The sequence below is a fragment of the Tenrec ecaudatus genome, chromosome X, assembly GCF_050624435.1.
Source record: "Tenrec ecaudatus isolate mTenEca1 chromosome X, mTenEca1.hap1, whole genome shotgun sequence".
NCBI classification, from domain to species: domain Eukaryota; kingdom Metazoa; phylum Chordata; class Mammalia; order Afrosoricida; family Tenrecidae; genus Tenrec; species Tenrec ecaudatus.
The window spans coordinates 2,030,388-2,047,371 of record NC_134548.1 but is presented as its reverse complement, the minus strand read 5'-3'; the positions used below and the strand labels follow the sequence as shown (position 1 = coordinate 2,047,371).

General features: G+C 46.0%; 2 protein-coding genes across 2 annotated transcripts; both read right to left on the bottom strand.

Moving 5' to 3' along the window:
- Positions 1-1,542: 1,542 nt before the first annotated feature.
- Positions 1,543-2,847, bottom strand: LOC142434765 (melanoma antigen preferentially expressed in tumors-like). Its single transcript, XM_075539377.1, has one exon. It carries the CDS (start codon positions 2,845-2,847, stop codon positions 1,543-1,545), a length of 1,305 nt encoding a protein of 434 aa, XP_075395492.1.
- An 11,239-nt stretch (positions 2,848-14,086) lies between these two features.
- Positions 14,087-15,082, bottom strand: LOC142434764 (PRAME family member 27-like). Its single transcript, XM_075539376.1, has one exon. The coding sequence runs from the start codon at positions 15,080-15,082 to the stop codon at positions 14,087-14,089; it is 996 nt and encodes a 331-aa protein (XP_075395491.1).
- Between the last annotated feature and the right edge of the window lie 1,902 nt (positions 15,083-16,984).

Here is a 16,984-nt window from a genome sequence, read left to right as displayed (position 1 = left end):
ACAGGGGTGAGGTGGGTTATACATCCATCCTTGTGATCGGCTGCCACTCTCCTTCACTTCTGCCCACACCTCACCCCTACCCTAATGGTATCGCTAGTCCCATGATTGTTCCTAAAGTTTTATCTGTCCAGGGTTCATTGTGCTGAGAGCTCTCATCTGTCCCAGTGCCTTCCTGGAAATAGTCAATCCCATATTTCCATGTGGGAGAAAATTGTGGTTTTGAACTGTCATCTTTCTGGATAACAGCCCAACACATAAGTTGTTACACCATTAGGGCTCTAAAATATATACAATTACATCACTACCAAACTACAGAAAATCCTATCCCATCCAAGCAGACAGAGAGAAAGCCCCACCACAAGTAGTTGAGATAAGCACAAAAGACAAGAGAGACACCTGCTGCAGGAACCGTGAGTGCAGAAAGATACAGGGGTGATGAGCTCCGACGTCCTTATACCCTGTTGATGTTGAGTACAGCAACCAAGTGCACTCTGACGACTGCACCCTGTATGCACTCAGCCCATGCAACATAGGAAGACTTATGTTCAAGCTCTGAACTCCTGGTTTGTATATCGATACAAACACTGGCAACAGCCCACCCTGTCCATCATAGGCAGTCATCCATCTCTGATATCTGAGGTCATAAATGTTGTTTGAAGCAGATAAAATCGTCCTTCCCTGTGGAGCACCTGGTGGGATTATTCTACAGATTTTGTGCTTATCTGCCCAGTACTTTCTTCAAAGCCCCACCTGGGATAAGGTGCTATGCAACGATGCAATAGGGTTCCCCAAATGACATCAGGAAATAACTGAAGTATCCCCTAGGAGCATTACTGAAACCAGGCGTCCTGGTACTTGGGAAGTTTGCCAAAGCCCAGCTTTGAACGGGATAATATTGGAGGAGATAAAGAGGGAGACCAGTACCCCCAAAAGTGGATGCCCATTTCTGCTCAGTGTGCAACCTCAAACCATGTCATGAATAATTAATGTTCAGTAAGCCTGAAAGAGAAATCAATGCCACAATGAATGGCTTTACGGAGAGATGTTTATTTGAACGCATTGTACAGAAATTTACACGTGTCTTTGAACAATGGGTTTCAGTTGGTTGGAAGGAAAGGGGCTGGTCTCTTCTCGACAAGGGAGGTTCCTGAATTTCTTGGAGAGTTTGCTAGGTCGTGGAATCCAGGTTGCACTGAATCGAGAAGGAGGCCAAGGCCAGACCTTCAATTCCAAAAACATGGTGCCGTCCTGCCATCCTTTATTGAGGGGGGTCAGCATCCAGTCTGCTGGAATCTTTCTTTCAATGCCTTCTACAAGTCAGGTGTGAAGCAAGTGAGGGTGGACTTGGGTGAGGGTGATATCTGATGCATCCTGAAATCTTCACATCTGAAGGCGACTTTATCACAGAGAAGATTCGTGATCCTCGTGTACCTCAAGAAGAAATCACTTAGGCATAGGGAACATGAACGCTTTACATATGGGGTAAGGCACCCACAGCTGGACGTTTTGGATTGACAAGATAGCATGAAGGAGATGATGGAATCAGCTGTCCATTTGGATGAGGATGGCATGCAATGATCTGTTAGTACCTCTGTGGTTACAGAATTCCACAGAATTGACCCCGTTGGGCATCAGGATCACCATCAAATTATCCATGACAGGGAGGAGAGCTTCCAAGTCCAGCTTTCCTTGGGGGCCCACGTAGCAATGCAGTGGGACAGGGAGCTCCAAGAACTTGCACAAAGGGGGGGTGTGCTGCAGCAGCTCCTGCAGAACATCCCAGGACACGGGGTTTCCACATAACATCAAGGTGACCAGCTGGGAGCAGCGGCCCAGTGCATTCTGCAAGGCCCTGAGGTCAGGGTCTTGGATCCCACAGCCAGCTAAGTTCAGGTGCATAAGGGTGGTGGAGACAATCTCTAGCAGACCCGGAAGGAATGCATAACTTGATCTAGGCCTGAATACACCACAAAATACCAGGGTCCTTAGGCGGCTGGTACAGGGGCATAAAGACAGGTAAGTCAAGTCCTCGTCCAAAAGCACACAATCAGTCAGGCTGAGGGTCAGCAAGGGAGATGGCAAGCGTGTGAGCAGCCGGATGAGGCAGCCCCTGGGCAGGCAGGCAGAGTCCAGGAAGAGGTGCTGGAGCTGATGCAGATTGAGGAGCTGAGAGGTGAATTGGGCAAGGAGTTGCTCCATGTTGCAGTCTTTGCCGAAGTCCTTGCAACCCAAGATGACTCCAGAGAGAAAGAGGGTCTGCAGTTGACCCATCTGCGCCAAGTAAGGAGCAAACCAGTTGAGGCTGTGCAGGTCCCATTTGCCATGAATTTCCACCTCGTGGACACAGTCCAGCTGCACCATCTTCAGGATTTCCCCAAGAATGTGAAGTTGTAGGAGAGGTCCAAGAAACGCCACCTTCCTGCAGCACAGCATTGGCAGGGCCTTCTTCTGCTTGACCCTTTCAATCAGGAAGGTGAGCAGTACCTCTGAGGTAGCTTCCTCAAACCACAGGTCTGTGAGCACCTCCACGGAGGTCAGGGGCTGGTGCTTCCCTCCTGATCTGGAATGGGGTCCTTTTTCCATCTGAATTCTGCGGGGTGTGTCTTCAGGCTCTTCTGATGACATCACAGAGTCAGTAGATGGGGCTCCAGCCCATTCATTCCAGAAGTTGGTGCCAGTGTGCAGCTGTAAATCCAACACTTTCAGTTTGCATCTCCTGTGCTGAGCATTCATGGCAAGCAGGATGTCAAGGCCATCGAGTGCAGCCTTTAAGATGAGCTCTCGAAACACACAATCCTCCAACAGAGCCCCAAGTGGGAGCTTTGTGAAGGGCCAGTAGTGCACCATGGCCTTCACCACCTCACTGTGTCCCTTGGCAACGGCTGCCATGAACAAGGGAGGGAAGAACTGTGTGGGCAGCCACTCAAGAGCGGCAATGGCTGAGGCCTCATTCTGCAACACGCCCTGGATGGCCATGTCCTGGAGCCTGGGTGGGTTCCTGCTGCTCATGATGATCAGTCTGCTCCAAGAGGAATCCTCACCTGTGGATGGGAAAACAGGTCTGCTCAGATCTCAAGGAGAGCCACTCTGTGGACCCCGCCATCCGACAATCTTATCATTCTCCCATGTTCGCCTCAGAACCATTTACAAGTAGAGGGCTTTCATGTTAATGATACATATTTCACGCACAGTGGCAGGGACTGAGAAGACTCAGATTTCATTCCTGACTCTTACCCTTGAGAGACAGTGGCTGACGAATCCAAGCTGGGCAACTCAGATGACAGGCTTCTTCTTCAAAAGACGTTGAGACTGACAACTCCCAGAGAAGCAGGAGGGATGGCAAGATTCTGTCTCAAGTTCCCAAACCTTCAGGTCAGAAGACTGGCTTAGGAGAGAACAAAGATCATTAGCTTTCAGAGAGTCCTTTTAAATCATAGGACCACCCCCCACAAAGACGCTATCTTCACCCTCATGGGTTGATCGCAGTAGGGCTCAGCATGGAATTTTGGCTTTTTGAAATCTGCTCAACCAGGCTGATGCCATCAGAACTGACCAACCCCTGAGAATCCAGCCCCAGCCCTGTTGACACAAGCCCTCAGCCATCTCTGTGCACACTGTGCATAGGGGAACATGGAAATCTTTGAGAAGTGTGTTAGTAGATTAGAGTGGATTTAGCAATTGTTTCCAGAAAAGGCTGCATCACCAAAATTCTCATATGTGCAGTATAGTTTTTCCTTTGCATTTTCATGTGGGTAGCTCATTTCCCAAAGCAAAACCTTACACCCACTGACTCTCTTCTGACTTTGAGAAACCTTATGGAAGTGAAATGCCTCTTTGGGTTCCTAAGGACTGGCAATCATTGCAAGAGAGCCTGGACTCATCCATCATCACCGATCAGATTTGAGCTGCTGATCTGACGGTGAGCAACCCAAAGCCCAACAAAATATGCCACCGAGATTGCATCCCTCTCGAACACAGTAGGGATTCGTGGACCCCACTGGGTGTCTATGCAGCATTGCTCTCTGGAGAAGAGTCCAGCACGTTCTCTTAGATTTCAAAGGAGATTATGAGAGTAGCGTCACCAACTGGGGGTCTTAAAAGCCCCAAGATGAGCTGTCTTATTGTTCATTTGTATACAATCCGAATCCAGGACCTCAGCTCATGGATAGGTTTCTCTCCCTGTGTGTTCTGGCCCAGTTCCTTGTCTTCTTGCAAAATGTCTAGGCTTGACTTGCCTAGGGATCACTGCGTCTCTGAACATCAGCCTTAATGAGCTCAGGAGCTTCACCAAGCAGGGGCTGCAGGTCTACAGAGGCACCCAGATCCAAGTCACCTGTCTTGCTGCAGACAGATCCTGCTTCTCTCTGCCAACTTTTCTCCAATCCCTAGCTGGATCAAAGGTTCTGAATTCACACCTCAGGAACCTCTGCTTATATCAATCTGGTAAAGATTAAGAAAGGATTAAGGATTGCTATCCTACACAGAATCTTTTGACCCTGGACCAGCTTCCTACAGGATTCCATCATATCAGATCCTTTTAAAGATAACACAGTTTAACATAATAAAGGAAAGAAACTGAATCCAGTGTCATTTCATGCTATACCGCCTCATGGCTATACTGTAGAACAGGTTACAACTGCTCTCTAGTCCACTCAAGGTTACATATCACAAACTTGTACATTTCTTGGCCGTCGTGTGAGCCCTCTCCTTAGGGAAACAGTAAACTTACTCATACACTTGCTGGTCATTGAAACCTTATGTGGTAAAGCTGCAATAAAGTATCAAAACCTTACTGTGACTGTCCCTGTCCATGAATGGCAACCACATAGAACAGAGTAAACTGCTCCTATGTGTTTCCATGCTGTAATTCTGAATGGGAGCAGAAAGCCTCATGTATCTCCCAAAATAAAGTACAGGCATCACTTTTGCAATGAATGTGCATACCCATTTAACCTCAGTGGGAAGAATGACCTACTTTGTTTAACGCTGCTGTGTGTCTTTATGGGAGCACACTGTCTTCGGTGTGAACTGCAGAGTCTGGTGGTTTTGAAGCCTCCAACCCTTGATTGATGGAGGAATAAGCCCACACTGGAGCCCAACTCCCAAACTGACATCCTTACATACCTGCCACACTACGGAGCATATGGACCCAGCAAGTTGATACACATAATGGACCATTGCACAAAGACAAGATATTAAGACACATCAAGTCCCTGAATAGATTCTGAGGTGTGAAGGGGATTGATGGTGAGCAGGACACCTTAATCTGTTTACCCTGCTTATATGGAGTAGAGGAAACACATCCATATGTTCAAAACACAATATAGAAACACTCACTTCACGCAGGTCTCCAAGAGGGCCAAGATGGGTATGCCGTGTACAAACGCCTAGTTCCCTCCCGACTTCATTCCACAGAACCATTTAGAGAATTTTCTGCTTACTCCCTATTTCAACTTTCAGTTCCAGAGGCTGGCAAAGATCACATTTCAGTCTTGGACTCTTACCGGTAATCAAGCAGATACAGTGGATGATGAATCCAAGATGGAAGGTCCAATGGCAGCCTTCTTCCTCAAGTGTGTTGAGACTGACAACTTCCAGAGAAGCAGGAACGATGAAACGATTCTCTCCCAAGTCCCCAAACCTTCAGGTGAGTGGAAGGGTCCAGGTCCAGAACAAAGCTACAGGGCTCTCACGGAGACCTTTTAAATCATGAGGCCACACCCACAGGTAGCTCTCTTCCCCCTCATTGGCTGTTCACAGTAAGTCTCAGCTTGGAATTGATGGCATTTTATGAAATCCCATCAACAAGGATGATGCCATCGTAAAGAACCAATACCTTAGAATCAAGACCTGGCCCCACTGAGATTGAGACAACATAGAAAACTGTGAGGAGTGGGTTAGCTGCTGAGAGTGGATTAAGCAATAGGTTACCGACATGGCTCTAGAGCCCAGAATCTCACATGTGTGACAGGGTTTTGTCCTTATGGATATTCATCTATGTAATTAATTTCCCAAGGCACAACATTACTTGAATTCTGTGCGTCTTCCAACTAGGAGTCAACTATGGGAAAGAATTGAAGTGCCTCTTTAGCTTCCTAATGACTGTCGATCTCTCCAGGAGTAGAGGCCTCATCAAGTCCCTCAGATTGACTGAGAGCTTTGAACCAGTGACTTGGTGGTAAGCACCCCAGTGGATTACCAAACATGCGACCTCAATTGCGTGTCCCTAGAGCACATTAGGGATTATTAGATCACACTGTCCCTGCATCAAGGATTGACTTTTGGAAAGAGCCCTCTGCATTCTCTTCTCAAGTGCTCTGATGGGAGAAACATCACCAATTAGGGTTCTTAAAACGACCAACGTTAATGGTCCCTCTGTTTAGGTAGCTGGAATCCAAATCTAGGGCATCACCTGCAGGAGAAGACTCTCCCTGTGTGCTCTGGGGTGTCTTCCTTTTCTGTTTGCAACATCTCTGCGCTGGACCCCCCTTGGCGAGCACTGTGTGTTTGGGTCTCAGACTTAACTAGGGCCTAAGAAGTTCGCCAGGCGGGAACCGCACGTCCAGAGAAGCTCCCTGGTCTAGGTCTCCTTTCTTCTGCTATTCAGTTAAACACTTATCAATAGTACTATCCCGGCTTTCCTCTGGTTGCTCTATGCTTCATATGCTTTGGGCGGCCTCTGGTTTTAATAGTTCCAGGTCTGGCTGTATGAGGTCAGAGGAAGCATGAGGTAGCATTTGATAGCTTTTGTTTTCTGACCCACCCGCTTCTCTCATTCTGTTAACTTTAGAATTAGTCCATTGACCTTGGGTGAGGTTATTGATATGTATATTCCAGAAATAATGACTTATGTTTGCACGTGTTGTGTGAGAGTGTGTAAGTGTATTGTGTTACGCTTCTTTGTTCTTCATGTATAACATTTTTGCGTGGGGTGTGGCTCTCCATGTGTGTGTTGGTGCTTGTTAGGAAATTCTGACGTCATACTTGTGTGTGGTTGTCACTGATATTTTTCTCACAGTATATCATGTTGTGCTTTTTGTAGTGGTGGTGTTGTATTTTGATTTCATTTCTTCTTGATTGTGAATTTTATTTCTCCCTCTTATTAGATCAATATGTGTTCCAGGAAACAGAATGATAATCTCTTTACAGAGAAAAGTACCAATCACATATGAGGGGAAATACAAGAATTCCCAGACTAGAAGTGCAGTTCTTTGCCCCATGGCTTTGCTGGGTTGGAATGGGTTTGATGGCCAAGAGTGAGGTTGGGGACAGTGACCCATCTTTGTTTTGAGAGATCAGGCTTCGTCCATCACAATTAGCCTTTGTAATAATCACTTACAACGGAATCCTGTCCGTAGTCCCCTCTACCTTTCCTTTCTCAGAACAGTCGTGATCCTCAGCAGTTTCTCATTAAAAACCCATGGTTCGCTGAGAGATCCCAATTAGTTCACTGCAGCACATAGGATTTTAAGGGATTAAGGGTTTTGATGAGGATCCTTAATCATTTCACAGTGATAGAAGCAACACCAACCAGAAGTAATTGTCTTATTATGGTGTGTGAAGCCCAAATTCAGGGCATCTACCTGAGGAGAATGCTCTGTCTTCTTTTGGGTGTATGACCGGTTCCCAGTATACTGATAGCATATGAGAGTGTGAACTGACTCTGAAATCTGACTGTATTTTAGCATCTGGCTTTACCTGGGCCTAGGTAGATCACTGGGAAGGGATTGCCAATCCAGAGTCACACCCCTATCCACACCCCTTTCCTGGCTGCAGACAGCTATGTATTCTATCAGCAGGGTGTTCTGTCCTTGAATCCCATGAGAGATGAAAGTTCTGTTTAGCCACACCTCAGAGAAACTCGCTTCCTTTCTATTTCCTTGGGGTTGTGAAGGGATGAGTGCTTGGATATGCCAGACACAGCTGCCCCATGCAGATCCTGACCTCCCCATCTCCTTTCGTTCTGCAGGGAGATCAGGCTTCTCTCTGCTCACTTCTCTAAAATCACTTGGGAGTTAGAAGGATCAGGATCTACAGCTCAAGAAACTCCCCCGACATCCACGTGACATAAATTGAGGAGGGATTAAGGATTACTATCCCACCCTGATCCTTCTACTAAGGAATGTCTTCACACAGGATTCCATTATAACAGATCCATTCATGGAAGCCACATTATTTCACAAAACAATAACACAAACCAAACTCAGGAGCAAAGGCAATGAGGACAGAAAAATATAGGGAATGACAAGCCTCCCCGTGTCTCTATACCCTGTTTATGCTGAGTAGAGCAACTGAATGCACTCGGATGAACACATCCTGGAACGCATGCAGTTCCTGCAAAACAGAAAGGCTGATGTTCAAACCGTGATCTTCTGGTTTGGATCCCAATAGATAAACCATTGATACAGTGCAGCATCCCATGATGTGCAAGACCCCTCCATGGTTTCTGAGGGCGTAATTAGTGCCTGGAGCATGGAACATGTACTTCTCTGTGGAGCACCTGGTGGGAGTACCCTGTAGATCCGTTCCAGGATCCCACGTTGTCTCATAAAAAATAAAATACACCAAACTCTACGCAATTGCATCCCTTCCACCTCCTTGCCATCCTGCAGGAAACATTAAGACGGATCCCTAGTTTCCTCCTGGCTGAACATGACAGGTTCTCAACCTATGGGTCGCCACCCCTTTAGTGATTGAACGATCCTTTCAGAAGTGTCCCCTAAGACCATTGGAAAACAAGTATTTCTGAAGGTCTTAGCAACAGAGACACTGCTCCTCTATTCATATGCAGATACGCCCACATACTACTGCCAGGTGTGAAGAGAGTTACCCATGCTACACCATGTTTCAAGACCAAATGTCATCTATTTGTAATTAGAAATAAATATTTCACATAGCATGATTACATATTGTTATGTGATTAATGGCTATCCTTTAATTATGTTCCATTTGTGAAATGAAATTCCTACGTGTCTGATGTTTACATTATGATTCATACAGTAGCAAAATTACCATTATGATGTAGTAAGAAACATTATTTTGTGGTTGGGGGTCATCCCAGTAGAAGGAACTGTATTAAAGGATCGTGACATTTGGAAGGTTGAGAACCAGTGCTATGCATCATAGGCTCCCGGGCTTATTGGTATCACTCCATGCCCCCTTCCCAGGAACACAGAAAGAATATGCACACTATTGCTGACAAATGAAAACTTATTTCCTGTATTTTATGATGCACGTTAAAGTATCACAAAATCTTTCTCCCTTTATACAAGGAATAATTCCAAACTATGTAAGGATTCATCAAGCATAAATTCATTCTTCCCTACTATCCCTTGGTAGAAAGATAAACTTAGGGGACTACCTGCAGGTCAGTGGTTCTCAAACTTCCTGATGTTACGACCCTTTAATAGAGTTCCTCATGTTGTTGTGACCCCAACCATCAAATTATTTTCGTTGTTACTTCCTAAATGTAATTTGCTACTGTTCTGCATCATAATATAAATATCTGATAGTCGGGATGTATTTTCATTGTTTCAAATTGAACAGAATTAAACACAATTAAAGCACAGTATTAATCACAAACAATATGTAATTATATATTGTGAAATATTTACGTGTTTTCCGATGGTCTGAGGCCACCCCTGTGAAAGGATTTCTTGACCCCCCACAGAGATTGCGCCCCACAGGTTGGGAACCACTTCTGTAGGGGATGACTGTATCTGTCTGTTGGGATTGGATCAAAGTCTTTGTCACCATTTCACATTTGGTGTCCTGACATTTCACTTCCTGCTCCCTCAGGAAATTTGTTGAATCCAAAATATTTCCAGAGAGTCTGAGACGTCTCACATGAAATGTCTGGTCCAAATAAGAAGCAAACGAGTTCAGGCAGAACAGTGGCAGCTGCAAAACACCACTACACCGTGCTCACAGACTTGTTGCACCAGTTAGAAGAAATCCGCAAAAAGAGGAAGTTAAGGTCTGTAGGAAGCATCCAGCTGACCAAGGTGTTTACTAATGGGTGACTATTTAGTACCCTGAGTCTCTCTGTCTCTGCAGACAAAAGCATTGCAAACTGACTATTTGTGACTTTGCTGCTAAAAAGCAATGAGGGATAACTCAGTTAATTAGGATCTCTTTGAGGCTCTCTTGAATCTTGCATATCCCTGTGATTGTCTTTGAACCTAGTGCTTTTATTATTCTAAGGTTAAGAAACTGTGACTAGTTGAGTTACATTTGCATAGATAAGAGTTTAGGAATGTTTAAGTGCTTTGATGTTTGCTTTGTAACCAAGTCCCTGTGTAAGAAGAGTATATATACCAAGCTTCCAATATACTGTAGACTTCAGTCCATTGGATTGGAATCCTCCCTGTCCCATGCTTTGTACATAGCTCTTTCTTTTCCTTTCATCCACATGCCTCACTTCAAACCCAGCTTGATGCGGGACAGCTGGTCTAATCCCCCGCAAAGGTCCAGTCCCACCAGAGTTCAGCTGCCTCCAACACAAAAGGTGTGCATCATCACCAATTAGGGTAGCGATGAGAAGATGGGGCATTCCAAAACACTTCGTCCTTGCACGGTTACATGGATGAAAAATCGTTTGGGATCACAATAAGGAATTAGTGGATGATTTCTAATCAGCGCAGGTGTGCCAAAAGGACAGGCTTATCTATCTTGAAAGAAATGTGACCAGATTGCTGCTTACAGCCTTGGATGATGGGATTTCAATTGACATACTTTGGACAGGTTTTGGGGAGGGATCATTCCCTGGAGAAGCACAGGGAGACTAAAGAAGTCCCTTGATGTGATGGATTGATGGAGTGGCTGCAACAAGGGCCTGAAACTTACAGTCGTGAGGATGGAACATGAGTGTGCAGTCTGTCCTTCTGTCGTGCATGGGGTCCCTGCACATCAGATGTGACTCTGACACAGAACAACAGCGACGTCGGCCATCATTGAATTCACACTGTTCTCTGTGAGATAACAGGGCTGTTCGCATCCCTCCATGGTGATTACAGGGCAGTCATGTGGAGTGTAATCCACCTGTGATGAACGCAAATGGGCTGTGTGCTTCCCCCTGTCAGCTCTAGTCTACTACAAAGCAGGTGTGCACAACTGAAGCTGCGATGCGATACCATCATTTAGAACAGGGTTATATTATTTACAATCACTGGATTGAACGGAAGGTGTGGAACGTCAATGGGCACTGATTTAGATGCTTGCTTCTTGGGACTTAAAGCTTTAAGAATGCTGACATTGTTCTTTTGAGGGCCAGGCACCTACGAGTTACTATGTTATACTTTGCTATTGCATGTGTTTCTTCAGAGATCTCTTCTCTTGAGGAAATGCAGCATCAAGCATAATTGTATGTATACGGTAACATAATTTTATATATATATATATAATATAACTTTATTGGTAGAGCTGTTACACCTCTTATAAGAATCCATACATCACTTGTATCAAGCACATTTGTACATATGTCACCACCATAATTTTCAAAACATTGTTTCCTACTTGCGCCCGTGCTATCAGCTCCTCTTTACTCCCCTCCTTCCCCCACTCTCCCACCCTCGTGAGTTAGTGATATATTATAAATTATTTTCATACCTTACACTGTCTGCTCTCTCCCTTCACCCATTTTTCTGTTGTTCATATCACTCGGGGGTGGGGTGGGTACTACATCTATCCTTGTGATCGGTTGCCCATCTCCTCCACTTCTGCCCACACCTCACACCTGCCCTCATGGTATCGCAACACCCATAATTGCTTCTGAAGTTTTATCTGTCCTGCATTCCTTGTGTTGAGAGCTCTCATCTGTCCCAGTGTCTTAACAAGAGTACTCAGTCCCATATTTCTCTGGTGGAGAAAGTTGTGGACTTGAATTGTCAGCCTTCTAGATAACAGCCCACACACAAGTCGTTACACCATTAGCATTCTAAAATATATATACTTACCTCACTACCAAAAAAAGTTTTAAATTGTCCACAATTCTTCTCTTGCCTGGATCCACAATCAATGGTATGGAAACAGTATTCAAAATATCAAAACACATTTTATCCTAAGGAAATCTGTTGCACAACACCTTGAGGTGCAGAACAGCAAAGATAGTCCTTTGAGAATTAAGGTATTCCTGACCAAGCCATGGTATTCTCCATGGTCTTCTACACATATGGAAGTTAGACACTGAAGAAGGAAGACCATAGTAAAACCGCTGCACTAGAATTCTGGCGCTGGAGAAGATCATTAAAGGCACCGTGGACAGCTAAAATGACAAACCAAAGTGCCTTCATAAAAGTGTGGCCAGTGTGATCCTTAGATGCATGGAGCGCAAGACTTCTCCTGAACGTACTTTGAACATATTGTCAGGAAAACCAGTCCCTGCAGAAGGGCTTCCTGCTTGTCAGAGTGGAGGGCGGATAAAAAGAGGAAAGCCCTCATGGAGATAGAGTGACACGGTGGCTGCATCAATGGGCTCAGGAATAGGGACAATTGTGAGGATGGAGACGACTGGTCCGTGTTGGTTCTGTTGTGAAGAGGGTTGCTACGGGTGGGGTGTGATTCTACAGTAACTCACACCGACATCAGTAGGTATGCTCAAGGTTTTTATTGTCATGATCATTAAATATTTTGCGACTCTTATCACAATCCACACATCCAACCATTGTGTCAAGCACATTTGTGCATATGTTGCCAACATCATTTTCAAAACATTTTATTTCTACTTGAGCCGTTCATGTCAGCTCCTTATTTTTCCCTCCCTCCTTTTTGAACGCTTTGTTTGTTATAAATTATTATTTTCATGTCTTACATCATCCGCTGTCCCTCTTCACCCACTTTTCTGTTGTTTCTCCCCCTGGGAGGGAGTTACAAGTCGATCCGAGTGATCGATTCCCTTTTTCTCCCCACACTTACACCTTACCCTCTTGGCATCCCTACTCTCATTATTGGTCCAACGTCTTTATCGATCCTGGATTCCCTGTGTTTCCAGCTCTGATCTTTATGAGTGTACATCCTCTGGTCTGGCTGGATTTCTAAGGTAGAAATGGGATCATGATAGTCAGGGGGAGTGGGCAGAAGCCTTAAAGGACTAGAGGAAAGTTGTATGTTTCATTCATACTGCACCCTGAGTGTCTCAACTTCTCCCCGACACACCTTCTGTAAAAGCATGTCCAATTGTCTACAGATGGGCTTGGGCATTCCACTCTGTACTTCCTCCCCACCACCCGCTGCACCCCTATTGAAATTAGTATGATTTTGCTCTGGGTCTCAAATGCCTGTAAAATAATCCCATTGACAACTCATGATCACACAGGCTGGTGTCTTTCCATGTGGACATGTTTGCTTTTCAGCTAGATGGCTGACTGTGTATCTTCAAGCCTTTAAGTCTCCGAATGCTATATCTTTTGATAGACACGCACCATCAGTTTTCTCCAACACATTTGCTTATGCACCCACTTTGTCTTCAGCGATCCTGTCTGGAAGGTGAGCATCACTGGGTGTTCTTAAGTTCGGCACTCTTGCGGCAGGAGAAATGAATAGCACGGGTGCATGGCTTTGGAACAGGCGTTTATTTTCTACTATTGCAAGTGGTAGGAGACAGAAATGTGGGGCAGGGCTCTCGGCACTTGGTTTCTCCCTGGAAAGGAGTCAGTGGAAGGTCATGTCGCTTTTTAGCATCGGGGACACCTGCAGGCCTGAAGAACTCCATGCGCCTGGGCATCCATGTCGCCAAGGTCCTGCATATGCCCAGGGAAGGGGCCGTGGGTGACAGGGATGTATTTTGCTCCTGGCTTTGATTCGTGATGTGGGTGAGCACATCTGCTACCTGCTGCTGAATCTCCTTTTCCATCACTTCCAGAAGATGGATGTGAAGCAATTAAGGCTTGACTTCAGGAAGGCTGATCACGTTAGATGCATCCTCTGACCGATACCTCCAACCTCCTTCGTCATCATGGCAAACTCAAGCTCAAGCTCAAGAACTCAATCCAAACCGCTCTAATTTAGGAAACACTAGTCTTTCCAAATACGACATTGGGATCCCAAGGTAGAAGTCAGGATTGAGAACAGATGGCAAAGGGTTGTGGCACTAGTTGTCCATACGGATGCAGATTGCATCGCACAGGGTGCGACAGTGCCTGTAAGCAAGGCGTATTCTTTGGGGTCCATGGAGCTGCAAGGTCAGCCTCAGCTGCTCCATCACCTCTGCAAGGGTATGCCACGGCAGAGTTAACTGGTGGTCCATGTAGCAATTGAGGGGGACAGGAAGCTCTAGAAAGGCAAAGTTGCACCTTGGGAAAGTGTGAAACAGCAGGGTCTGTAGGACAGCCATGGACAACGGGTTTCCGCAGAGTTTCAAGGTTCTGAGTTGAGAGCAGTGACCCAGAGCAGGCTGCAAGTAATCGCAGTCCGAGTCCGTGATGCCACAGTCCGCCAAATCCAGGTGGGCCAGGGTGGCTGAGACTCTGTTCAGCAGAGCAGGGAGGAACTCGTAATTGGAGCCAGGCCTGCGTACACCACTCAAGTCAAGGGATTTCAGGTGGCTGGTGCAGGGACATGAGGACAGGTATGTCAAGTCCTGGTCCATAAGCAAGGAACGGCGTATGTGCAGGGTCTCTAAGGGCGCCTGCAAGCTTCTGAGCAGCTGGTGGAGGTGGTTACCAAAGAAGTTCACAGAGTGCAGCATGAGGGTGTGGAGCTGATGCAGACTGAGGAGCTGAGTGGTGAATTGTTGAAGTAGCTTCTGCGCCTCGTCCTCATCGTTCTCCCCGGGGACGATGCAATACAGGGTGCATTCAGAGAGGAGGAGTGTATGCAGTTGGACCATCTGGGACAGGTAAGGAGAGAACCAGTTGAGGCTTTGCAGGTCCCAGCTACCAAGCAATCTCATCTCCTGGACAGAGTCTAGCTGCACTTTGTTGAGGATCTCCCCAAGAATGGGAAGCGGGGCAACATTCCGAACAAGCTCGAGCTTCCTGCAGCACAGGTGTGGCAGGTCCTTCGTCTGCTTGACCCTTTCGATGAGGAAGGTGAGCATTTCATTTGGGATGTCTTCCTGAAAGCACAGGTCAGTGAGCACCGTCATGCCAGCCAAGGCTGGATATTTCTCCACTGACCTACATTTGTCTTCTTTGAGGATCTGAGTCTTGGGATGGGTGGACTCTGGATCCTCTGATGACATTACAGAGGCAGTAGACTGGCGTCCAGCCCACACTTTCCAGAAGTTGGTCCCAGTGTTCATTTGTAAATCCAGCACTTTCAGTTTGCATCTCCTGTGCTTAACCTTCTGGGAAAGCAGTATAGCAAGGCCATCAAGGGCAGCCTTTAAGATGTCAGGGGGAGACTGACAATCTTCCATCAGAGCCCCCAGAGGGAGCTTGAGGAAGGGCCACACCCCAACCATGGCCTTCACTGTCTCTCTGTAATCTCCGACAACAGCTGCCACGAACAGGGGAGGGAAGAGCTCTGTGGGCAACCACTCCAGAGAGGCAATGGCTGAGGCCTCATTCTGCAACACGCTCTGGATGGCCAGGTCCAGGAACCTGGGTGGGTTCCTGCTGCTCATGCTGATCAATCTGCTCCAAGAGCGATCCTGACCTGTGAATGAAGAGAAAGGGTCTGCTCAGTGTTCTGGGAGAGCCAATCTGGTTGTCCTAGCCCTCCACACTCTGGACTCCACTGTCATCCCCTTAGCCCCTCAGAGAGCAGCTCGCTGACCATGCTAATCTTTCCAGTAACTCACACTGGTAGAGGCTGGTCCACGTGGGCTTAGATTTCAAACTGGATTCTTCTTCTTCTGACTCAAGTTGACCCAGAGGCTGTGGAATCCAAGATGGGCAGTCAGGAGTCTGATGGCAGACAGTGACCTCAGCAGCTGGGGAGGTGAATGAAGCAAAAATAAGTAGGAAATTTGGGGGACGCTACCTCAAGTTTCAAAGACTGAGAGTGAGACGAAAGGGCCCGACATTTCAGAGCTAGGGAACACTTATCCATGGGACTGGAGGTCTCATCCTTTCAGCTCAGGGGCTCTGACAACAGATGGTTTTGCCTCTCTGGATTCATCTGCATCGCTCATTCCCTAGATCATGAATGCAGAATATTCAAACATCACAACAGAGTGAAATCATCTGGAAATAGAAATTCCACTCAAAACTTACTTTCTGAGTAAGAAGCCGGATGTCCGCATTCACTTTTTAAAAATTTCTTTTAATGGAAGACAGATGTTTCTTTCCTTTTATTATATACGTTTATTGGGGGCTCTTACATCTCTTATCGTAAGCCACACATGCATTCATTGTGTCAAGCACATTTGCAGGGATGCTAATATCATCGGTTTCAAAACATTTTCTTTATACTTGACCCTGTTTATATACAATGAGAGGGAAACCGATCCATGTACTTATATCTATATGTTAAGAATTAAGGTTGCAGATGGACATGGGGCCTAGATTCAAGTACTACCTCAACAAAAGTCACTTGGTCCTAATTATCTGCATTCTGTGATGCTCACCTTCCCGATACCATAACGTAAGATGAAATGTGGGCATAAGCAAAGGTGGGGAAAGCTGCCTGTCTATGAAAAGATATAGCATTTGGGGTGTTAAGGGCTTAAAGTTAAATAAGCAGCCATCTAGCTGAAGTGGTTTTCTTGATTTGACTGGTATTGATAACTTATTGAAAATGAAATGTTCTGACTGAAGCCCTTACCTAAAAGACATTTTGTGGGAGTTCATTATCAGCAGGCAAAAGCAAAGCTGGGGCCATGAAGCTGAAGACTTGAATCAGATGCAGGAGAATGCAAATATAACCTCAGACACATTCCACTTGAATGTCAAGAGCATCTCAACAACAGATGTGATCAAGTGAATACGATCGACAGAAAACTGAACCAGCTATAGCATGACATCAATAGTATCATGTATGAAAGAAAAATCCTTCACAAAACAGAAAAGAATGAATGACCTAGCTGGACGCAAAGGAGACTCTG